The sequence below is a fragment of the Equus przewalskii genome, chromosome 3 (genome assembly GCF_037783145.1).
Source record: "Equus przewalskii isolate Varuska chromosome 3, EquPr2, whole genome shotgun sequence".
NCBI lineage: Eukaryota > Metazoa > Chordata > Mammalia > Perissodactyla > Equidae > Equus > Equus przewalskii.
The window spans coordinates 109,548,127-109,574,642 of record NC_091833.1 but is presented as its reverse complement, the minus strand read 5'-3'; the positions used below and the strand labels follow the sequence as shown (position 1 = coordinate 109,574,642).

The following is a 26,516-nucleotide window of genomic DNA, read 5'->3' as shown; positions in this document are numbered from 1 at the left end:
AAACACAAAAACCATGAAGGAAATCATACAGAAAAAACATCAAAAAGATTAAACCACAGAAGAACTTCCTTTGGTTACAAATGTCAAAAAAATTAAGAGTCACACAAAAATTGGGCAGTGGAGAATATTTGCAAAAATTACGACAAATGTTGGTATCCCTAAAAAAAATCGTCATACAAAATTGTAAAAAGCAATAGAAAATTATAAACAGATTATAAGCAAAAAATAAATAGGTAATGAAATTTTTAAAATTTCAACCTCAACAGCAATCAAAAAAATTCAAATTTAAATAGCGAAATACCTTTCATTTTTTCTTGCCTACCAAATTGACAAAGATTACAAAATAAATAAATCTTGACTGTTAAAAAAGAATACAGTGAGGGGCTGGCCCCGTGGCCGAGTGGTTAAGTTCGCGCGCTCCGCTGCAGGCGGCCCAGTGTTTCGTCGGTTCGAATCCTGGGCGCGGACATGGCACTGCTCATCTGACCACGCTGAGGCAGCGTCCCACATGCCACAACTAGAGGAACCCACAACGAAGAATACACAACTATGTACCGGGGGGCTTTGGGGAGAAAAAGGAAAAAAATAAAATCTTTAAAAAAAAAAAAAAAAGGAATAGAGTGATATGGCACTCATACAACGCTGGTGGTAGTATAAATTAGCCTTTCTAGTGGTAATTTGGCAATATGTTTCAATTCCCTTCCTTTCAAGGAATCTACCTGAAGGAAATAATCAAAACATCAAAGCTTATGGACAAAATTTTAGAGTATTATGTCCAAAACTTGGAAACAACCTATATGTCCAACAACAGGGACCTGGTTGAATAAATTTTTGAACATTTAATGGATCATTAAATCTAATGAATTATTAAATCTATTTTATAATACTGAATGACATGGCAAAATTTTCTACACATAAATATATTAAATTAAAAAGTAGGGGCAGGCCCCGTGGCCAAGTGGTCAAGTTCGGGCACTCCACGTAGGTGGCCCAGGGTTTTACTGGTTCAGATCCTGGGCGCAGACCTAGCACCATTCATCAGGCCATGCTAGGCGGTGCCCTACAGAGCAGAGCCAGAAGGACCTACAACTAGAATATACAACTATGTACTGGGGGGCTTTGGGGAGAAGAAGAAAAAAAAGAAGATTGGCAACAGATGTTAGCTCAGGTTCCAATCTTTAAAAAAAAAATGTAAAATACAAAATTATTTCTATATTGTCATCTTAATTTTTTAAAGTAAATATTTAGTGTGGTTAATATGGTGAACCCTGAGTGTCACTACAAATCCTATCTCTACCCACTTAACTAGCTCTGTAACCTGGGCCCTCATTACATAACCTCTCTAAGACTTATCTATAAATCAGACATAGAGTAGTACAGTGCCTAACACAAAGTAAGCACTCAGTAAATGAAATCTGCAGCAGTAGCACGGTAGCACTAGTACTTGTGAGTATCTGAAAAAGATGACTAGAAGGAATCATATAAGGTTATGAATGGGCATCTCTGGATGCTGAAATTAAGGGTGATTTATATTCTTTTTAACTCTCATATTTTTAAATTCCCTAAAACAGCCACAAAATTATGTAAATGAATTAAAAATATAAACAGAATAAATATGCTATAGCTAATCTATTTCAAATCTTCAACAGGAATTAATTTCTTCCAAAAGTTAAGTAAAGAAAGTATACTTCCTATGAATATTAGTAAATAAAAGTGAAACATCACTTAAGATATTCAGTATTCATTATTTTACTTACAGAGTCTCCTGTCTTTGCTGAGACAAAGTGGCTACTAAAACCATTTTCCTGGCAAAACCGTAAGTGTTTTTCAGGCTTTACTGTTCGCATATGCTCCAAATCAACTAGAAAGGTAAACAAAAACAAACAGAGAACAAAATTCAATATTAGGGTCAATCAATAAATTTTTAACATTTTTAAATTTGACTTATCTTCCAATATTATATCCCAGCTTAGACACTAGCTGTGTAATCTGGGGCAACTTCTTTAACCTCTTTATGCTTCAGTCTCTAAATCTAAAAACTTGGAAAACAAATATACCTATGTTATATCTAGTTCTTTGAGAATTACTCCATGTATAGCACACAATGACCAGCACATGGAAAGTGCTCAAAAAATGAAAGCTCATTCTTGTTATCTATTTAGCTTCAGGGACACTGATGATACTCAGAAAAGATCTACTTAGTATAACGATGTGTTTAAACCCAGTGATTAATTGAAAGTAAGAAGCACTTACCCAAACATATCTGATTTGAAACAGTCTAATTACTTTGATAGAATATTTCTGGAATCTATACAAATTTTAATGTTAACACAAATATATAATTAATTTTCTGCTAAAAGATAATCAATATTTCATTACATATTTATTTTAATTTTTTTACACCTATGGTTTAATTGCACAAAGATACCACTCAGTTGCTTTCCAAACCTAAAGGATCCATTTTGAAAGTAATGGGCAAGGGTATATTTCCTTGAATAGTTGTGAGTGCTTTAAAGCAAAGCTCAGTACTCATATCCAATGCTGGTTTCATCCGGCACAGTTCATTTTTTCAAATGTGATCCTTTATTGAACAGTTTCTCTTTTTACAACACTACAGACCCTATAAGGGTGTTGACTCAATGCCGTCAAATTATAAGGCAAATATATTCACAGGATTTAAGGACAACTAGGCTCTTTGAGTCAATATAGGAAAAAAAAACTTAAACTGATTTCCTGAGGAAGGGACCCAACAGACTTGTAAAAACTTGTAAATTTGCAAATCTAGTAAGCCTACATAATAGTGGCAATTGATTATCAACTAAAAAAATGCTCTCATACTACATAAAAGGCTTTATTTAAAATTATATTGAAGGTTTTTAGTTTGTAGGCTCAAGAGATCTTTCTCTAGGAGATTTCTGATCTAGCGGGAGATTCCTAAGCCCCATTTATATTGCTTAGCTTGGATAATATGGAGTTTTTTTCTTTTCTGGCCACAAGTTGCTGTTCCTTAAACATCATTAAGACCTTATTTACAAGAACAGGCCAAAAAATATCCAGATACCACAGGCATCAAGTTGTAGAAGACTAAAATACTAAGCTATTAGCATTGACATTTATATATCTGGTTTATCATAATATTGAAGCTAAAATACTTTCCTAATTCAACAAGACTAAGAACAAATCATGTCACTAGGAAAATTCCCCAATGAAATCACTACCCAATTAAAAAAAGACCGTGAAATTTGTCATTTAATGTGTGTGTGCATTTGTCTTTCTAATAAAATAGTCTATCATTGTTCTGTTTTTTTCTTTCTCTTTTTTTCCTTTCTTCCTCCCCCTTCTTCAACTCCCTAATACCACATCAGTTTATCTATAGCATTGGGGGAGTGACTATCCAAGCAAAAGTCCTTTCCTAATAAAGATAACCATAACTGATCAAATGAAGAAAACAAACATTTATTCAACAAACATTTACTGAGCACCTATTATATACCAAGCACTGTAGTAGACATTGAGAACCCAAAGATGAAAAAGACATAATCCAGGTCCTTAAAATGTCACCACCAGTATTATGAACTGTTATGAGTCATAGAAGTTATTTTAAATAACTGAGATTCTGACAAATGAGACAGTAGATACAGAAAAGGCCCTCACAGAACTTCACTTCAAAGTTTTCCTCTGTTGTGTTAGAATTTGGTGAGCAACATTTAAGAGGACTTAGTTACTAGAGTATTTCATTCTAAATAACCCAGAAATGTAAAGTCATAGTGAGACACAGGCAAAATCTTTCTTTTCTTACATTTTTAACAGCATCCTTAAATTAATATCCAGTATTCATCTCTCATACATGTGATAACACTCTCACTGCTGTAATGATTTAATTTCCTTTATGTCCTTCAGTAAACCATATCATTTTTCTAGTTCTTCAAATTTATTTTTCAAAATGGAATTAAAATTTCCTTATAACAGTAATACATGCTCATTTCCCAAATATTCATAAAATGATATAAAAAATGCCCTTAACCAGAGATAACAACTGTTAACATTTTGGTGTGTCTAAGCAACTGAAGGACAAAGGCATTAATACTGTATACGTGCAATTTCTTTTACTTCAACCATACTACACCCTGCTTAAACAAGTGCTTAACAATTTCAATGGTAACCACTTTATTGATCATTCATTCATTCATTCAACAAATATTTGAGTGCCTACTACGGCCAGGCACTGTCCTGGGTGCTGCAGATATAACAATGAGCTTGCATTTTAACAAAAGGAAAGAGACCAATAAGTAAAATATATAGCATGGCAAATGCTGACAGATTTTATGGAGAAAAATAAATAGTACATAAGTGGAAGGACTATTTTAAACAGGTAGGTCAAAGACCTTAAGAAGGCTAAGGAGCAAGAAAATCTGGGTAAAAGCCTTCCCAGCAGAGGGAATTAAAAAGTGCAAAGGCCCTAAAGTAAAGCAAGATCATGCTTTGCAGATTCAAAGAAAAGCCAGAAGGCCAGAGGGGCTGAAATGAGTTAGCAAGAGAGGGGACATAGTGGGAAATGAGGTTTAAAAAGCCAGGGACCAGATCATGCAGGGCGTATAGGCCAGTGTAAAAGAGATGGGAAGTTACTGGGGGGTTGTGAGGGAAAAAAAAAAACAGGTAATCTGACTTAGATTGTAAAAAGTTCTTTTGGGCTATTTTGTTGAGAATAAACTATAGACGGTCAAATGCAAAGCAGAGAAGCCACTGAGGAGGCTACTGTAAAAATCGAAGAAAGAGAAGATGGTATCTCAGATAAGAGTGGTAGCTGTAGAGATAGTAAAAAGTGGGGCAGATTCTCAATATATTTTTGGAATAAGAAATGAATAGGATATGCTAATGGATTTCACGTGGGATGTGAAAGATACAGAGAAGTCATTTGAAGATAGTTAACCTGAATTTAAAATGAGACAGTGTATGGGTAGGTTTTGTTCCAGACACATTCAGCTGCATGGGTGGAGGTGCTGAGCAGATAAAGATTTGCATTTAAGTAGAGCTGGGGTTTTCCCAACCATGTACAATAACTGAAAAGAAGGGCAAGAAAGTTGAAGATAGTAAACGTAATAGAGTTATATATTGATGGAGCATGGAATCTAAGTTGGGTAAGGTAGGGGCTCAGGAAAATGAAAAACTGATAAGATGAACTGATTTTAAGGTCCTGTGTGGGTTTAAAAATTACTGGAGTTGGTTAGTAAAGAAAGTGAACTGGAAAGACAGGAGATAATAGACAGACTGGGATGCATGAAATTAATACTGAAATTATGGAGAGGGTGCAGAAACTGACATTGACTAGGTCTACAGAATAACTATGTTAGTGTAAGTGGGGGGCAAGATGACTGGAGGTGAAGAATTCAAGGAACTAAGAGACCAAGGTTTTAGAAGGATAATCTGCAGAAATTACCAAGAATCATGACAGCAACAGTAATGGAATAACTGTGACCGGGAGCCAAAATCTTCAAGAAATTCAAGACAGTGATTCAGGGTTTGGCTGATAACTCCAACAAATTTAAGTAACAGGAAGTATAATCATATAGCTGGATATTCAAATCTAAGGGCTCTAAGGGAAGAGGAAGGAAAATGATCTGGAAAGAGCAATATGGAACAAGAAGGTCACCTTCCCCACATCCAGTCCTAATGATAACATAGAGATAGTAGGGAAAAATCAACACCTCAAAGAGCTTCAGGAGAAGGCAGTACTGTCCTTTTGGGTGAGCAAGTGACATAAGAAGAATTTTATAAACTTTTGTTTGAGGAAGATGTTGAGAATAAAGGAGTTTTATTGATGTCTTATTTGTAAGCTCCTGAAGACTCAAGGGAAGAGTCTCAAAAGTTAAGAAAGGATAAAACTGGTGTCTGAAAAGCAGAGGACAGAGTAGCGTAGGGTAAGAATGCAGGAGCTACACCAATGGTATCATTGTCTTGGGCTTTCTTGTGTAGCTAACATAAATGGGGATTAAAAAAAAAATGAAGACGAAAAAACTCTAAGACTGCATTAAACAGAACAAGAAAATCCAAACTTTTTTACCGTCAAAACCAACTGTGCAAAAAAAATCACTTGGTTCACTAACCCTGACCTGGATATTAAAATGAAAAGAAAAAAAAAGGTAAGATACTAAGTTTGTCATGTTCTTAAAATCACATGGTACAGGAAATAGAAGTCTTAAGAGAATGCAATTAATTTTGGTTAATAAGAGTAATTTTAATACAACCTGGAAAGTTGTTTGAAAGAATAATATGTACAATTTTTAGTTTAATAAATTTTAAAAAGAAAGTTACAGTATTTCATATTTTATCCTTTAGGTTTACAACAAGAAAAAGATACCAACAAAAGTACATTTCAGGGCTTCACAAAATATTAACAATTCAGTAAGAAGTGACATTTTCTCAGAAATGTAACTAATAATCATATGTTACAGAATGTTAGACTACCTGAAAGGCCTTTTAAAATATTTCACATAAACCTGTGAAATCATTGTTCAATCTCAGTATGCAAAGAAATGCAACTTAAAAAAATTAAGTACTGACGTTTACCTTTCAAATTGGTGAAACTGAAAAAAAAAATGAGAACAACCAGTGTTGATGAGAGCTGGTAGTACTGGCTTTCTGACAAGCAATTTAGAAATGTGTATTGAGCCTTACAAACATTTATACTCTGTGACCAAGTAACACAACTTGGAAGAGCTTATCATGAGGAAAACATCAGGGGTGTATAATAAGAATGATAAGTTATCAGGGATTTATAATAAGAATTATAAATTATATCTCCACCACAGAGTTACTTTTAATATAAAAAATATTGGAAGCAATATAAATGTCCCAAAATAGAGATACAGTTAAATGATACAACCACATAACATAATACTCTCTGGCCATAAAAAAATCTCTGGACTTAAAGACTATTAGGTGAGGTATTGGCAATGACTTTCTTGGATTTGATACCAAAAGCAAAGGCAACAGAGCAAAAAAAAACAAGTGGGACTACATAAAATTAAAACACTTCTGCACAGCAAAGGAAACTATCAACAAAATGAAAAGGTAACCTATAGAATGGCAGAAAATATTTGCAAATCATCTATCTGATAAGAGATTAATATCCAAAATATATAAAGAACTCATACAACTCACTAGTGAAAGAACAAATAATCTGATTAAAAAATGGGCAGAAGAATTGAATAGACATTTTCCAAAGAAGACATACAGGTACATGAAAAGATACTCAACATCACTAATCATCTAGGAAATGCATATCAAAACCACAATAAGGGGCTGGCCCGGTGGCGCAGCGGTTAAGTTTGCACGTTCCGCTTCTCGGCGGCCCAGAGTTTGCCGGTTCAGATCCCAGGTGCGGACATGGCACTGCTTGGCATGCCATGCTGTGGTAGGTGTCCCACATATAAAGTAGAGGAAGATGGGCACAATGTTAGCTCAGGGCCAGGCTTCCTCAGCAAAAAGAGGAGGACTGGCAGTAGTTAGCTCAGGGCTAATCTTCCTCAAAAAAAAAAAAAAACCACAATGAGATATTACTTCATATCTGTTAGAATGGCTACCATCCTAACAGATAAGAGATAAGCATTGGCAAGGATGTGGAAAAAAGGGAATCCTTCTGCACTGTTGGTGGGAATGTAAATTGTTGCAGCCACTACAGAAAACAGTAAGGAGGTTCCTCAAAAAATTAAAAATAGAACTACCACATGACTTAGCAATTTCACTTCTGAATATTTAACCAAAGGAAATGAAAAAGGATCTCGAAGAGCTACCTGCACTCCCATGACCACTACATTATTATTCACAATAGCGAAGATATGGAAACAACCTCAGTGTCTGTCAACAGAGGAATGGATAAAGAAGATGAGGTACATACATATACAATGGAATATTATTCAGCCATGAGAAAGAAGGAAATCTGTCATTTGAGACAACATGGATGAAACTTGAGAGCATTATGCTAAGTGAAATAAGTCAGACAGAGAAAGACAAATACTGTATGATATCAGTTATGTGTGGAATCTAAAAAAGTCGAACACATAGAAACAGAGAGCAGAATGGTGGTTACCAGGGACTGAGGGGTGGGGAAATGGGAAGATGTTGGTACGACCTTCCCATTATAATATGAATAAGTTCTGGGATTTTAATATACAGCATAGTGATTATAGTTAACACGAATATATTATAAACTTGAAAGTTGCTGAGAGAGTAAATCTTAAATGTTCTCACCACAAAAAAGAAATGGTAATTACCTGAGGTGATGAAGGTGTTACCACGCCATGATGGTAATCTTTTGTAACATATAAGTGTATCAAATCAACACATTGTACACCTTAAATTTTGTCAGTTATATTTCAATCAAGCTGGAGAAAAAAAATTAAGTGAAATATACAATAATAGTACAGGATGTTAAATTAAAAAGTAGAGTACAAAATACTCATACAATAAAACTACTTTATAAACATATTATATGTATATATGCATAAACAAATAAAAATACACTAGAACTTTTTAAATAAATTTTTAAAAATTAAAATTGGGAAGACTAAAATTTAAAAACGACAGCTTTTGTTTTGGACCATCCTTTCAAGGATGTTTACATGGCAAGCAGCCTAGAGATAGTTATCCCTCAGGGATAAAGTATAAGTTTGTTCACTGTCTGGTATAATAAAGATAATATTTCCCTCCAGAGCAAAGGTCAGAGGTTTACTTATAGCCCATTACAAAAGATTTAAGTTTCCTAAGCTCAGGGTTCCTCAGCTGTGATACAAACCACTGCATGTACATCATCTGTGCAGGTTCCCTTAGATTGCCCTAGCGGAACTTTGTGGGTAAGGAGAACCAATGCAAATATGGAGCTCGTCCTGCTGCCTATGCAACAAGTAATAAAGTCCTTTGTCTCTCACCCAGGAGCCTCACACCTTCTGCCAGTAACCAAGGTGTTAGCAGACTAATTCATTAGCTTCCGAGTAGGGTAAAATCTAAGATCCTCTACTGTTCTTGAAAAAAAGAAGAGAAAAATAAATATATAATGATAAGCTGAGCAGACTGGATAGCTGTTCATTCACCTATACCACATTTCCCAGCTTGGCTTGCAGTTAGGTGTGGCCATAAGACTAACTTCTGAACGAAGAAAAAGTGACAGCAATACCTACTAGGCTTGACCCACAAAAAACTTCCATGTGTGGTAGTCCTTACTCTTCCTTTTTCATGGTAAACTGTGAAGCCAGAAGTCTGGGTGCCTGAAAAGGCGATGAACCATTACTGATAAGCATTACCTGGTTTTGGTCTTACTCCTAAATAAGAAATAAATTTCTATTGTCCTAAGACATTGAAACTTTAGGGATTGTGTGTTCATAGGATCTAGCATTACCTTAACTAACAGAAAAACAATTTAAAGTATAGATTTACATCCACTCTTGTTAACAATGAACTTCTTCCTGAGAATATACTGTGTCTTGAGCTAGTAACTCAAAGTTATAATTAGCAAGACAAAAATATAAGCATTATAAATGTCTCTGTGATTTTGGTGAGGTCATACCCAATTAAATGGTCACAAAATTACATCAAATTAAATTATAAATTGAGACGCATCTTTTGCATTTTTATACTTACTAGGGAAAAATAAACATGTACCATTGGAGAAATGTTCTTTCTTCTGCCATTAAATGGCTCAAGTAATACATGGAAAATAGCATGAAACCAAAAATGCATTCTCCTTTACCAATACGTTTTGTTGGAAGATAAAAAGAAAGATGTCTCAAAAATTATCAAGTCACGACTAATCTTGTTTCATCCATATCCCTACTCTCAGATTATTTTAAAACAAATCAAACACATAACATATGACTTCATCCATAAATAAGTATCGTTTTCTTAAAATATTTTGTTTTGATTTTATTGAGGTTCAAAGCATTGATTTAGAAGGAACAAATCTGAATTTTGATTCTAAAGCTGTCACTTTTATCCTTCAGTTGGCCCTGCTGATTCCAATGGAACAGTGACTTCCTAAATTTATGTGATGATTCAAAATTTATTTACTTGGATAACCTCCAGGATAAAGTGGCTCATACATTAGGATATAGAGAAGATTTTGACGAGTAACAGGAAGTAAATGGTGTATAATAAACAATAAACAATTCTGATAAAAATCACAATATGGCAAACGTTATCATAAAGAAAATATAAATATAGCAAAATTTTTCATACCACAATAGATGATCTTTGTTACTATTTTATTGATCTAGAGTGATGGATTATATACATGAACTAGTCTCATACAAGAAATAACTTTTCTGAACTTCTCAACTCTTTACATTAGGCAAATGTACAGTTTTTCAATTACTCACTGATTCATTTGGAGAGGAAATAGAATGTGGTAGTAAAGAATGCAGTCTCCAGAGCCAAACTGCCTGGGTTTGATTCCCTGTTCTGTTACTATTTGTAAGACCTTGAGCAAATCACTTAATCTCTTTTTGTCTCAGTTTTCTCACTTATAAAATGGGGACAACAACAATACATACCTCACAATGTTATCATAATAAATAAAATAAGTAAATACATATAAAGCACACAGAGCATGACTGGCACATAATAATAAGTATTAGCTAGTGTTACTGTGGTTTATCTATCCATTCATTTATTTATGAAATATTTACCCAGCACCTTCTAAGTGCTAACTGCTGGGAAGGCTAAGAGGAATATATGTACAAAGATAATATACAATAAAATTCTGAAACCAAGAGAACAACAGTGGTCTGTATAAGACAAAGTACGACAGGAGAACAGAGAAAGGAAATTTCTAAAACTGCTTAGGGGAACAGGAAAGATCTCACAAAAAAGGTGACACTTCAGCTAACTCCTGAAGAATGAGGAAAAATTAGCCAGACAACCTTGGGAGTAGAGAGGATGTACATTCCTTTCCAAAAGAATGTGTGCAAAAGCATCTGAAAGAACGTAGCTTCTAAGAGCTGGTGAAATCAGCATGAGGGTCTTGCATGGGATGCTAAGAAGTTTATATGCACATAGATAACATCCACACAGCTACTCTTTTCACCCATCTTACCTCACACACAAAAATATAAGCACAAAAAGGAAATCCTGTGGGTGACACATGTTAGAAAATCTTCAACTTTCCCCTGTTGGCTTCAAAACACTTCCATTCCCTATACAGTGATAATTCTGTTTCTAAATTCAGAGGCTTTTCAAAACAAAATTATAAATGATAAAAAATGTTGCATTCCTATAGATTTCATGAATATGACGTTCTTTTCAGTTCAGCCATCTCATATACATAAATAGTTACCATTATCTAAATCATAACTTTAAAAATAGAAGATGGCAAGTTTTGTTTTTTGTTTTTTCAAAAATTGGCACCTGAGCTAACACCTACTGCCAATCTTCTTTTTTTTCTTCCTGCTTTTTCTCCCCAAATCCCCCCAGTACATAGTTGCGTATTTTTAGTTGTGGGTCCTTCTAGTTGTGGCATGTGGGACGCCACCTCGGCATGGCCTGATGAGCAGTGCCATGTCTGAGCCCAGGATTTCAACCGGTAAAACCCCGGGCCACTGAAGTGGAGCGGGTGAACCCAACCACTCGGCCACGGGGCCGGCCCTTGAAGAAGATGGCAAGTTTTATACTTATACACATACAGTTGATTATTCTTCCTCCTGAAAGTCATTACAGTCCTACACATTAATCAACCTAAAGATGGTTCACATTAACTGTGTAGTTGCAAAAATCGCAGGTTAAAAAAAGAAAAAGATATGGGCTGGTCCAGTGGCATAGTGGTTAAGTTCACGCACTCCACTTCAGGCATCCCTGGGTTTGCAGGTTCAGATCCCGGGCATGGACCTATATATCTCTCACCAAGCCACAATATGGTGGCATCCCACGTACAAAACAAAGGAACGTTGACACAGATGTTAGCTCAGAGACAATCTTTCTCAAGCAAAAAGAGGAAGATTGCAACAGATGTTGGCTCAGGGACACTTTTCCTCACCAAAAAAACAAAAAAGAAAGAAAAAGAAAAGAAAAAGGAAAGGATAGCTCATGTACTTCCTTAAAAGAGACAAAATAATACCCTAAAAGTCATTTATTAAATAAATATAAGCACCTATTATGAGTCAAGTACTGCACTAAGTACAAGCAATACATTAAAGAACAAAATAGATACTATCCTTACTCTCACATTAATGAGAAAGACTGGTAAACAAGTAAACACATAAATAAACAGGGCAATGTAACAATTATCATAATCTAAAATGAGGGTAGGATTAGGGGAAGATGAGCAGATAGACAGTAACAGAGTGATAAGAACCAGGAGAGCAATTACGACAATTTTATCTATGATAGCCATGGAAGACCTCGTTAATCTGAAATTTAAAGAATAAGAATAAGCCAACCAAATTAAGAGGAGGTTGGAAGAGAAAAACGTTTCAGTCACTGGAACAACTAGAACAAAAGCTCAAAGAGAAAAATAAGCACAACTGAGGGAAACGAAGAATAACGAACAAGAGTGGGGACCTGTAGTCTACTATGAGGATATTACTCAAATACAGCAATGCAAAGCCATTGGAGGGTTGTACCAGTGGGACCATGTGAGCTTTGCAGTTTCAAAACATTACTTTGGCTACGATGAAGAGGAAGGAAGGGGGCAAAAGCAGATGCAGAGAAACCACTTTAGGAGATTTCTAAAGCAACCTAAACTCCGTTTCAAAACGTACAGAACACTTCAGGGCCTCATAACAATCCTGGCAGATAGGAAAGCATTAATCTAATTTCACACACAAAAAAACTGAGGTTCAGAGTAACGTAACCAAAGTCCCAATGCTAGTCATTAGTAGCACCAGCATTAGAAGCAAACCATCTGATTCCAAATCCAGTTAGTGTCTAAGAAAGAAGAAAGAATATCAGCTTTGGGCAAGATCACTTAGTCTAACTTTTATTTAGAATTTTAATTAAAAGAATAAAGACATACAAACTTTAAATGTTCATATACTTGGTCATTAATTATTAGTACTTTAAAAACACTCATTAATAAGAATAAATCACAAAACTGAGCCCATCAGCATTATAAAATAATAAAAAGATACTCTTTGCCTTAGTACTTGATTACATAAAGTCCTTTACAAAGTACTTGCAGCTGTACATACAAATCGAGAAATTACATAATGTTTAAAAATGATCCATCATGATTAGCCCAAACATGACAACTAAAACACCCTTAATAATTTATTAAATTTGATTTACATGTGCTTAAAATTATGTATATGTTTTGACGTCTAAAACACACACACTAATGCTAAGAAGGCAAGGATATGACAACTTCTCTTTTTAAGTCCTATTTGTTTACTGGGATTCAGGCATCCTTATTCAGGATGTCCATTGTATCTATCTATTGGATTACTGATATAATGAACAGAATAGTCTTCAAAGATACAGTACTAAACGTAATAAATAGCTGAAGAACTAGATATATCAAATGTATAATAATCAAAGGTACAGATCTGACTAAACAATGTAAAATTTTAAAATTTTGAAAAACATTACAATAAAATCTACATTATATTTATATAGGCCTGAGACTTTACAATATTCCTATTTTCCTAAATATTCATTTTTCACAAGCTATAAGGACATATTCTACAATGAATATGACTTTTTTCATTCAAACTACAATGTATTACTTCATATTTTTAAAAAAAGGGAGAGTATTATATGATGCTACTTAATTATATTATTAATGTCTAGTCCCTGTCAATGGAAAGAAAGCATTAAAAGTATACACTATTTTTGCTGCTCAGTCCATATATGATGGCAGAAAAAGAATATTCTCAGTGAAATGATTATAAAATATGTCACAGTCTAACTTAAAGAAGTAAAAGCAAAAATACAAATATAGCACTTGTACAGACTTTCACAGTAATTTTTAGGTTATCAAGGAAACATCTAGAGTGTTGATCTGGTTATACTCAATTCAGACAAACTACTTGTCACATTAACTACCTCCAGGAAGTTACTCCAAACACAAAATAAACTGTTTATGCCCCTACTCAGATAGATAACATGACAGATTGTTATTAGTTGAAGACAGATGAAATACATTAATTTGATTGTGAGCATGTGTTTAATTTTACCCCGCCATGTACACTCTCTTATGCTGTCTTTCTATGATGACATAGTAAATCATACTGTATTAGAAGAATTGCTAATGCAAGAAAATAAAAAATTACCAGAACTTGACTTTGATTTAGTAGATTCTTAAACTGACCTTTTTAAAAAAATATAACTGCCTGGAAATCAGAGATCCACAAACAGATAAAGAAAAAAGGTGTCATCAAAAAGCTAATTTCTAGTATAAATTTGAAAACCTCAGTGCAGTTTAACATTTTTCCTGTATACTAGTTTTTAAATTTCTTTGTGAAATGTCTCTTCCTTCCTTTTCCCATTTTCTACTGTTTTAAGCGTTTATCTTATCAGTGTGTATAAGCGCTTTCTATAATAAGGACCTCTGCCATATTTGTTCCAAACATTTCCCTCAGGTTAGGATTTTCCTTTCAAATGTTTCATGATGCTTTAGAGACACAGAAATTAAGATGTTATGAAATCAAATACAGTGAGAATAAGCTCATTTCTGAGCTTTTAAGTTACACTTACTTGGTTCTTTTGTTACGTGCAGCTAAGAACAAAAACAGATAAACAAAAAAGCACCTAATACAACAGCCACTCATAAAGTATTTGTTGAATAAAGAAAAAATATTTTTAGGAGGCTAGCCCCATGGTGTAGTGGTTAAGTTTGGCACGCTCTGCTTGAGCAGACTGGGGTTCACAGGTTAAGATCCTGGGCGTGGACTGACACCACTCATCAGCCATGTTGTAGCTACAACCCACATATAAAGTGGAGGAAGACTGGCACAGATGGTAGCTCTGGGCTAATCTTCCTCAACAAAAATAAATTAATTAAATAAAAGTGAAAAAAAGTAAAAAGTATATATATATTTTTAGGCCCTTAAAAGAAATACGAAATATCAACTGTCTAAAATAATATATATTCCTTCATTTTATAGGAATATAATACAGGACTGAAAATTCTATGAACTCAAGTCTCATACCACAATAAGAATGAGTAGCACAAAAATGCTGAGCTAAAGAAGCAAGACACAAAGAAATACATATAAATGATAGCATTCATATTAAATTTTAAATGACAAAACTAAATATTATTTAGTGAAGCATATACAGATGATGAAACTGAAAAGAACAGCAAAGGGGCTGGCCCGGAGGTGCAGCAGTTAAGTTCGCATGTTCTGCTTCAGCAGCCCGGGTTTCGTTGGTTCAGATCTTGGGTGCAGACCTACGCACCACTGGTCAAGCCATGCTGTGGCAGGCGTCTCACATATAAAGCAGAGGAAGATGGGCACGGACGTTAAGCTCAGGGCCAGTCTTCCTTGGCAAAAAAGAGGAGGATTGGCAGCAGACATTAGCTCAGGGCTAATTTTCCTCAAAAATAAAATAAAATAAAATAAAAAGAACAGCAAGGAAAAGATAAGGACAAAGGATAACAGTTATCTCTGAAGGTAGAGAAAGGACTGATAAGGTACCTGGTAGGCCTCTGGCATGCTTGGCAATGTTCTATTTCCTCACTTTGGAATAACTATTCTTTAACCTACACATATATTTTACCTACTTTTCTGCTGTGCATCTCACTATATTAAAAATTCCTATTAAAATTACAATAATAATATAACCGTCTTCTCTTCAAACCTAATTTTTCATATGAACATAAAGAAAGGTCACTGTTGCGAAAATATTCATAGTTTTCATAATTTTTCCCAAGGACTTCTATTAATCCTTTAATTAGCAAATCATACTCTTTTGACTTACCTATATATGTCATGAATCTTGCAGATTTTCTCTAAAATTATTTATTACCTTACACTCTCAGATCCTCCTTTATTAATTATCTTGCCTCTAGCAATTCTCCACACTTTTATAGATTCTCCGTATTGCTACAAAATTTGCCTAATCACTTTGCTCCTTGTATTTCTATTGTATAGTCACACACATATCCTCCAATGGACCTATGTGGATTCTGAGAGGATAATGATGAATACTGTTAACTCTGTGAAGTCACCAGAACAACACTAACAGCAGCCAGTATCAAGAGGACATGGAGGGAGTATGTATTAATTCATATTATTAATTCATATTATTTACATATAATAATAATTATATTATTTCCTCAACTTCTCAACTTATTTAGTACCATTAATTAGATTACTTAAATTCTTTCTGGTGAGGGATAATGGGCAACTACTACTAAATTCAGGCTAAAATAAAACAATATGTCTAAATGAGGACATAGAACCATAGAGTAAGTAAGTTGTTCTACATTTGCGGCTGTCTGCAACTTATATTGCTTTCTACAATATTTGTGCATAAATCATTAAGATTAGCATTTGCCCACATGCCAAAAGCCTAAAGAAACTGGAAAATTAATAAACTGCCTTTCTTTATTATAACTCATGAGAGAATTTCATACTGGTACAGTACTATATAGGTTTATTTGCAAAGTTCTGCATGATAGATATAATAAGGTCCAAGTTCACTTATGTCTTTCATACACAGACTTGTAGGAAAAAATGAAGTGTGTTTGTCTTGTCTAGACATCAGCATATCCTAGGATCTTACAATGATCTAGGATAGATCTTACAAAAATCTACTAACATGTAGATTTCTGGGGACTGTCTTTTCACACAACATTGTTTCATCCATGTCATCCCAAGTAAAATACCTCATTCATTTTCATTGTCATATAACATACCTTTGAATGAACATACTACAATTTGTACATCTTTTTTCCAACTGATGGACACTTGAGTTGTTTCGATTTGTTAGCTATTATCAACAATGAAGCACCATAACTATTCTTAATACATATCACCTGATACATACGTGTAGCAGTCTGTTTGATGCAGAGCAGAGTAAAACTGCTGAATCATAGTCTATAAATGTTCAACATTACAGAATAATGCTGAATTATTTTCAAAGTGGTTATACCAATTTATAATCCATCCAGCAGTGAATACAAATTCCTGTAGGTTCATATTGTGTCTCTATTACTTGTTATTCTTAGGCTTCTCGATTTGTACCTTATCACTTACGTGTGGTCTTATTTTTCCACTTCCCAGATTAGTGATGAGAGTGCACTTATTTTCATATGTCTTTGGGTCATTTGTCTTTCTTCTTCTGTGTAATTCCTATTTCTGTTTTACATCCATTTTTCTAGTGAGTTGCCTTTTTCTTGTAGATTTGCAAAAGTATACTAATCTTCTATCCGTTATTTGTGTTACATGTACCTTTTCCCAGTTTGTGGCTTATCTTTAATTCTTTTATGTGTCACTTGATAGAAACAAACATGTTTATCTTAGGTGGTTGATATATTCAACATTTAAATTTAGCAACTGCATCTTGTTTAAGAAATCCTTCCATACCCCAAGGTAGGAAAAATATTTTTATTTTTTTTTCTTCTAAAAAGTTGTGCTATTAACATTTCAGGCTTTAATCCACTTGGAACTGATTTTTGTGTATGGGGATAATACAGGGATCCATTTTCTTTTTCTCCATAAAAACAACTTTTTTACACTTATTACACATTTTCTTCTTTCTCAGAGAACTTCAATACCACTTCCATTTAACATCATAGTTCCATTTTTGTGAGGGTTTGTTCCCAGCATGTCTATTCTGTTTCCTTGAGTGAATTTCACAACGTCTTTAATACAAGCTACTTATAAAAAGCCTTGATCACTGGCATGGCAAATGCTTCTCAGCTTGTAATTCAGGAGTGTACTGACTATTCTTGGCCCTTTATCCTTCCATATACATTTTAGATTCAGTTTACTTAAACTCCATACACATAAATACCTGTGGGCATTGACTGAAATTATGTTAAATCAACAAATCAATTTGAGGAGAACTGGCATCTTTATTATACTAAGTATTTGTATCCTTGAATGTAGTATTTGTCTTCTTTCACTTGGGTCTTGTTTTCATGCCTTATATTAAAATTGTATAATTTTCTCAACACAGGGATTTTCACTATAGCTAATCATATCATCTGAGAACTTGGTAGTTTACGTCTTCCTTTTTAATCTGTATATATATCTTTTTCTTACTGTTTAAAATAGCTGGAACCTAAAGAATGATGTTGAATATAGGAGTGGTGAGAGTGGACATCCTTGCCTTGTACTGATTTTAGGAGGAAAGTATTCACTCTTTCACTATAATGATATTAAGAGTAGGTTTTTCATAGATGCCATTTATCAAGTTGAAGAAGTTCCTTCTCATTCCTAGTTTGCTGAGAGTTTTAAAATCAGGAATGGATGCTGAATTTTATCAAATGCTTTCTATGCATGTATTGAGATCATCATATGACTCTTCTTCTTTAACCTATTAATACAGTAAATTATACTAATTGATTTTGACTACTGAATCAGGCTTGCATTTCCAGGATAAACCCTACTTGGTCATAAGACAGTATCCTTTTTATATATTGCTGAATTCAATCTGTTAATATTTTGTTAAGCATTTTTTGTGTGTCTATGTTCATGAGGGATATTTTCAATGCAGAGGAAACAGCCTTATATTGGAAGAAGATGCCATCTGGAACTTTCATACCTAGAGAGACGTCAATGCCTGGCTTCAAAGCTTCAAAGGACAAGCTGACTCTTTTGTTAGGGGCTAATGAAGCTGATGACTTTAAGTTGAAGCCAATGTTCACTTACTATTCTGAAAATCCTAGGCCCATAAGAATTATGCTAAATCCACTCTGCCTATGCTCTAAAAATGGAACAACAAAGCCTGAATGACAGCACATCTGTTGACAACATGGTTTCCTGAATATTTCAAGACCACTGTTGAGACCAACTACTCAGAAAAAAAGATTCCTTTTAAAATATTACTGTTAATCCACAGAGAAATCTAAATATACAATGATGTACACCTGAAATTTATATAATGTTATAAACTAGTACTACTGCAATAAAAAAATAATAAAAAATAAATAAAACATTACTGCTCATTGACAATGCATCTGATCACCCAAGAGCTCTGATAGAGATGTATAATGAGATTAATGTTGTTTTCATGCCTGCTAATACAACATCCATTCTGTAGCCCATGGATCAAGGAGCAATTTCAACTTTCAAATTATTCTTTGTCTTAATATTTAAGAAATACATTTCATAAGGCTTTGGTTGCCATAGACAGTGATTCCTCTGGGACCTGGGCAAAGTAAACTGAAAACCTTCTGGGAAGAATTCACCACTATAGATGCTATTAAGAATGTTCATGATTCACGGGAAGAAGTCAAAATATCAACATTAACAGGAGTTTGGAAGTTGATTCCAACCCTCACGGATAACTTTCAGGAGTTCAAGACTTCAGTGGAGGAAGTAACTGCAGATGTGGTAGAAATAGCAAAAGAACTAGAATTAGAAGGGGAGTCAGAAGATGTGACTGAACTGCTGCAATCTCATGATAAAACTTTAATGGATGACGAGGTGCTTCCTATGGATGACCAAAGAAAGTGGTTTTTTGAGACGGAATCCACTCCTGGTGAAGATGCTGTGAAAATGGTTGAAATGACAACATAGGATTTAGAATATTATATAAACTTAGTTGACAAAGCAGCAGCAGGGTTTGAGAGGACTGACTCCAATTGTGAAAGAAGTTCTACTGTGGGTAAAATGGTATCAAACAGCATCACATGCTACAGAGAAATCATTCGTGAAAGGAAGCATCAATAAATGTGTCAAACTTCATCGCTGTCTTATTTTAAGAAATTGCCACAGCCACCCACCTTCAGCAACCACCACCCTGATCAGTCAGCAGCCATCAATATCAAGGCAAGATCATTCACCAGCAAAAAGATTACAACTCGCTGAAGGCTCAGATGATGGCTAGCATTTTTTCGGAATAAGAGTATTTTTTAATTAAAGTATGTACCTTCTTTTTTTAGACATAATGCTATTGCACGCTTAATAGACCACAGTATAGTATTAACATAACTTCTATATGCACAAGAAATCAAAAAATTCACATGACTCACTTTACTGTGACATTTGCTTTATTGTGGTGGTCTGGAACCAAACAGCAATATCTCCGAGGTATGCCTGGATTTTGAAGTTCTGTTGGTGGGTTTATGTACATTTGGAATTGTAATGCCTATTTTGTTAATTGACCCTTTGGTCATTATGTAACGTCTTTCTATATCCCTGCTAAATTCCTCATTTCTGGCATTAACACAGCTACTCCAACTTTGGTCTGATTAGTGTTTGCAGAATCTATCTTTTTCCATCCCTTTACTTTTAACCTATCTATATCTTCATATTTAAAGTGGGCTTCTTTTAGACAGCTTATAGTTGGATCTTACTTTTCTATCCATTCTATCTCTATATTTTAATTGGTGTATTTAGACCAGGTGTTGGAAAACTTTTCTGTAAAGGGCCAGATAGCAAATATTTTAGGTTTTGCTGGTCATACGTTCTTCATAGCAACTACTCAACTCACTGTTGTAGTGAAAAAGCAACCACAGACAAGATCTAAACAGATAAGTACAGTTCTGCTACAAGAAAACTATTTATGGACACTAAAATTTGATTTTCATGTAGTTTTCAGGTATCATGAATTATTATCCTTTTAATTTTTTTCCAACCATTAAAAAATATAAAAACCATTCTTAGGCCATACAAACAGAGGCCATGAACCATAATTTGCTGACCTTTGCTCTACACTACTGCTTAAATCTCTCCTCTGCTTAAAAACCTTTAATGACTTTTATAGCTCTTAGGAGAAAATCTGAACTTCTTAAAACACTGTCTCTGTTTCTCAACTCTTCTTGCCTTACACCTATGCTCCAGTTGTGACAAAACGTTGTAAATTTTTCTCATATTTCAGACTATTTCCTAGCTTCTTCAGGTTTATTCATTCTTTTACTTCTTCCTGGACCATCCTTTTTTCCCTTACTCTGTATGACACATTCCTGCATATCTCTTAAGATTCCATCTAAGTATTTACTTCTTCTGTAAAGTTCCTCTGTATACCAAGTACATTACTCTATGACATTATCATACTGTCTCTCCTACCATTGTGCTTGGTACATCAAAGGTACTCCTGAATGAATGAATATTTTAAAATACAAGAGGAAACTGAAATGTGTGCAAATATTTACAATAAATAAGAACAAACTGAGGGGGCTGGCCCCGTGGCCGAGTGGTTAAGTTCGCGCGCTCCACTGCAGGCGGCCCAGTGTTTCGTTAGTTCGAATCCTGGGCGCGGACATGGCACTGCTCATCAGACCACGCTGAGGCAGTGTCCCACATGCCACAACTAGAAGAACCCACAACGAAAAATACACAACTATGTACCGGGGGGCTTTGGGGAGAAAAAGGAAAAAATAAAAATCTTTAAAAAAAAAAAGAACAAACTGAAATTCTAACATGTAGTTATGTTTCTATGGTCATCAAAATGCATTTTAACCAAACTGATTTTAGAAAAATAAAAAAAATGTGATAAAAACTGAAAGCATTTTATTAAGTATAAGATGTTCCTTAGACTTTAACATTAAACTGTAATGTAACAAACTCTCAGAAGATGGTGCTAGCCCAATATGTCAGTAAGTCTAGAAATAAATAAATAATAAGACAACCATTCACAATCTCAATAAAAAGTTAAAAAAAATGCTTCCTCTAAAAACAAAATAATGGATCTACTTAAGGAAAAACCACAAGCACAGATAATTCCTAATAGAAAACTTCTTTTGAAAGAGGAAAACTTCATTCCTGAATCTAAGAATAAACGTAAAATTTAATCATTTTTCACCAACTCTTATTAAAATATAGAATAGCGATCAATAATCTTTAATGCTTAAAAAATACGAGATCCTGAAGAAAGGGGGAGCTTAATTGCAAACCTAGAAAACATTCATCTCCACTGACAAAGATTCAGTTCACGGTCTCAATATATTAGCATATCAAATGATATCTCTATGCATATAAATGGCAATGGTGAGGAAGGAAGTAGGCATAAAGGAGGAAACAAAATTTTACAACCATCTCTGGTATTCAGTTTTAAACCAAAAAATCCTTTTGTACAGAAACTAAAATAGACAAATTCAGTTGAAAAGTTTTCACAACACTAATTTGTTTTTTGTTTGTTTTCATACACCTGCCATTTGGCTGTGTTTTTGTTAAGACTGAACTGACCACTCTACTTTTTGACTAATCCCAAATTACAGAAAATTCTAAAATAGAATTTAATAACCACCCAAAGATCTTTGAAACCCCACATTCAGGTACGCATTTTCAAAAGATTCATCGCTTTTGTGTAGGATATCTCTGTCTTCTAATGAAAATTTAAACCCATATTTGAGAAGTAAATGGCTAGTGCTGGAAGACTGAAAATTTTCTGGCTACGGAAGAAACAAATCCACATAAACAAAATCCCAAATCTATGAATATATGATTTAGAACTAGCAGTCTTTCTTTTACTGAAATGTGTTACTAAATGATACACTCTAACTTTAAAATACATTCAAATACAGCACAAGTATTAAAAAATGCTTCTTATTTGAAATTAAATCCAAGAACTATATCTCATGGGTATAAAACATTCTATGAAGGTAAAACAATAAACTTATGAGTTTGAACCCAAAAGAGGCAAAAGAAAACTGTTAGCCTATATGAAATATATTGTAAGTTAAAGAGACTACTGAAAATCCACTTGAAAATTACAGTTCTTTGGCTAGGTAACTGTTCTTATGTTAATGAATCTGATTTTGAGATTGTCAAAAAATAGACTTCTTTTATTGACACCCTGAGAAAAAGCTTTTAATCAGAAAAACTGACAATCTTCCCTATTATATGTCAAAAATACAATCAGTATTTATGGATAAAATTCTGAGATTTCTTAATGAATACTGTAATCATGGGGGAGCAATGAAAGGGGAATTACCGAACTCTGATTCCCACTTTTCAGAATACTCACTATTTGAAGAATAAACAAAGAGCACTCTAAGAATTTAGAAAAAATAAGCATTACAGCTTTTGGAGTACTAACAAAAATTTTGCATTCCTCCTTTTAACAGCTGTGGGGACCTGGAATTGGCCACCCCAAGATATGTCTCTTTGGCATCAGGATTATTTGAGGCTGATTGCTTTTGATAAACTGGGACAGGGAAGGAGGCTCTGAGGAATGGAACTTGCCCTTGTTAGGACACGTTTACATTTGTAAGGTAAATCTCTATCTGTAAAAGGTGCCTCCCTCTCTGTACCAGGAAGAAGAAAGGAGATGACCTTCTCTCTAAAAACTCTTAATCAATACCAAAGGCAAGGACTTAAAATCTGCATTTTATTGTGCTTCTCTGGTAACCTCCTATAACTGACTTCCCTCCCCCTCCCAACTTTGGCATTTCTTTAAGGATTAAGCATCTTTCCTTAGGCTAGGAACTGATTGCTGCGCTCACCTGTGACCGCCCAGCTCCAGACATAGACTTGCCTCCTGCTACGCCCACCGAGATAGCAGACCACTACCTGCTGTGTCCATCAAGCACTGTGCGACAGGGCAATCTTGTGACTATTGTGGGAGGGACATTTCAATCACATGTGAAACACCCTCTTTGGGGGTATATAACCACTCTGTGCACCCCACTTCTTCGGTGCCCTTTCTTCCTTCGGGAAGAAAGGCCCCGGGCCATGGCTCCTCATAAAGCTTTGTTTAATTTTCTCTTGCTATTCTGTCTCATGTGAATTTAACTCGTTCTCCGGCCAGACGAACCCCCATTTGGGGAGAGGAAATGTCCTCCTCCCCTACACAGCCAAATCTATCATTTTCTGAGTTTACTGGGATCACTATTCATTTAAGTTTGACTCCTTGTTAATTTTTCCCCCTTTATAAAACATTGTAAAAGTCATGTTTTTTAAATTCATAAATAATCACAAAGAAATAATCAGGAATTAAAAAATGAATAAACTATGGGGTACAAATTTTAGGTAACTCTTCAAAACAAAGCTTTAAAAAAAAGTCTGGGGCCAGCCCCATGGTGTAGTGGTTAAGTTTGGCACAATCCTTCTCAGCAGCCTGGGTTCACGAATTCAGATCCCAGGCCTGGACCAACACCACTCAACAGCCACACTGTGGCAGCAACCCACATATAAAGTGGAGGAAGATTGGTACAGATGTTAGCTCAGAGCTAATCTTTCTCAAGCAAAAAGAAGAGGAAGAGTGGCAACAGATGCTAGCTCAGGGCTAATCCTCCTCAGCAGAAAAAAAATAAAAATAAATTTTAAAAAGTATGTATAACAAGAAAAAATATGTGGGCTAAAAACCTTAAGTGAAAAAAACTGTATGGAAAAATATTGAAAGAATATATACACATATTAACAAGTAGTTGGTTCTGTGAGGTAGAACTATGAGTGATTTTATTTTTCTTCATAGGTTTCTGAATTTCCAAACCTTCTGAATTGAATATGTAATAATCACACTTTACTTTAAAATCCTAAAAAAATCTATTAGAGAATAAGTCAAGAATAACTCCCACTATAGCAATATCTTAGAATACATTACACAAGTTATATATTTTAAATAATTCACTATGCTAATACTTCAATATGAGTTATAAATATATGGAAATAAGTAATTTTTAAACATGCATATCAACAGTATCTACACTCCAAGAAGCTACGGTTACTTCACTAATATTTGATACTACATTTTATTAAAATTTACTAATATATTTGGACCTTCCCATCTGACATTAATTCATTCAACAATTATTTACTACATTGTCTTTTACATATAACAGCCTCAGAAGAAAATAAAGCACTATAACAAAATCTCACTTGGGGCCAAAAGTGGCGTCAATTAACCTAAATGGCTACAGAATTCTGTCTATTGCCAGCAAAAAAGTCAACCTGAAAAATCAAAATATACTACCTCTGATATTAAATAATCATGATAAAAAGAGATACTGAAACCAATGAAGAATCACATGTCACTGAAACAGGTGTTCAACCTTTAAAGTTTGCCAAAAGAAAAGTTTTAGACCTTACTTTATAATTGATCACATCACATTACATTACGCATCTACAGCATAACGTGAAAATATGTCTGAATGTTGGTTGTCAAACACCTCTCACTATGCCTGTGCCATAGTGCTGATTTAAAATGACAGTTCTCTCTCACTGGGCCATTTAAATATAAAAACTTCTTTTGTTTTCTTTGTACACTCTCCAGCTCACTATTTTGTTAAATGGATCTTTATGATAAAATAAGACTTCAACTGGCTTTAAAAGATTGTTACATCTGTTTAAATTCTTTAAAACTAATATTTAAGCACAATAAGGATTTTTTAGTCCAAACTACCATTGATATGCCAGATGAAATATTAAAAAATGAGAATACATAGCAACAGTAAACAAAAATAAAGAGAAGGTACCAAGAGTAGAAGAGAAACAGAAAAATTTCTGGAAGATAAAATGAGCTGGCAGAAATAACTCTTTAAGTATGAGACCTAATATAAAAGGTTTCTAGTATAAACCCTGGAATAGGTAAAGTGTATCAATTAGGGAACATCAAAGCAGCAGAACCAATGTGGGTGATAAAGAAGAAGGATTTATTAAAGGGCTTAGACCTTACATAGCTGTGGGAGCTGTCAGAGCAGTAGGTGTAAGCTATTGCCTCTGTATCTAGTCTTGATCCTTCTGAAGTCACTATATCCTGACTGCCAGACTGTCAGGAAAGGAACTGGATAAGGAAAAGAGCAAGGACAAATTGGTACCTGTGAAGATGACCTAAAACTAATAAGGACAATTGAAATCCACAAGAACAAACTGGAATCTGTGAGGACAACAGGAATTGGCAATGACAAACTGGAACTCACATCTGTTTCTCACCAGCTCCAAACCTGATGCCAAGGGCAACCTATGGAAGAAGCTTGCACCCTTCACTAAGGAGCTGTACATGCGAGGCAAGTACTCAGAGAAGCTGAAGGGTGAAATCTGGCAGAAGCTGAAGGAACTCCTGGTCCAGGTGCTATTCCACACCTACAAGGTGAACTAGCAAATCAGTGACATGGTATGAGAGCTGCCACAGTACCTGGTACTCAGCTCTGACCCTCAGAGAGTCAAAAAGCATGCCTGCCACTTCACTTTCTCCTTACAAATCTTGCACAAATGTCTCTTGTAACTAATGCTAGCCAGAACAATACAGGGAAGGAAATTTGAGGAACATATTTCCAGTTTAGTCAAGTTGACCTAGTACGATGCCACCACAGAGAGAAACAGGTCAGTGGTCCCCACGTAACCTCAAGCTGCTACAGAAGTATAAAGAGAAAAAGGAAGGACAGCTGTACAGAGTGGTGAAATCCTCTAAATCAGTCCAAGGAAATTCCTTCCTAACTTCTACAATGGACAGGAGGTCTCAGTTACTGACTGTCT

The 26,516-nt window shown here is 34.7% G+C and overlaps 1 protein-coding gene across 4 annotated transcripts in view; it reads right to left on the bottom strand.

Annotated features, from left to right (window-relative positions):
• The window catches only part of RAB28 (RAB28, member RAS oncogene family), an 89,265-nt gene that overhangs the window by 13,601 nt on the left and 49,148 nt on the right, over positions 1–26,516 (bottom strand). For all 4 annotated transcript variants that reach the window (XM_008522525.2, XM_008522518.2, XM_070613225.1 and 1 more), the window contains exon 5: positions 1,758–1,861. In XM_008522525.2, the coding sequence (XP_008520747.2) occupies positions 1,758–1,861 (104 nt within the window). The remainder of the gene's footprint in view (positions 1–1,757; positions 1,862–26,516) is intronic.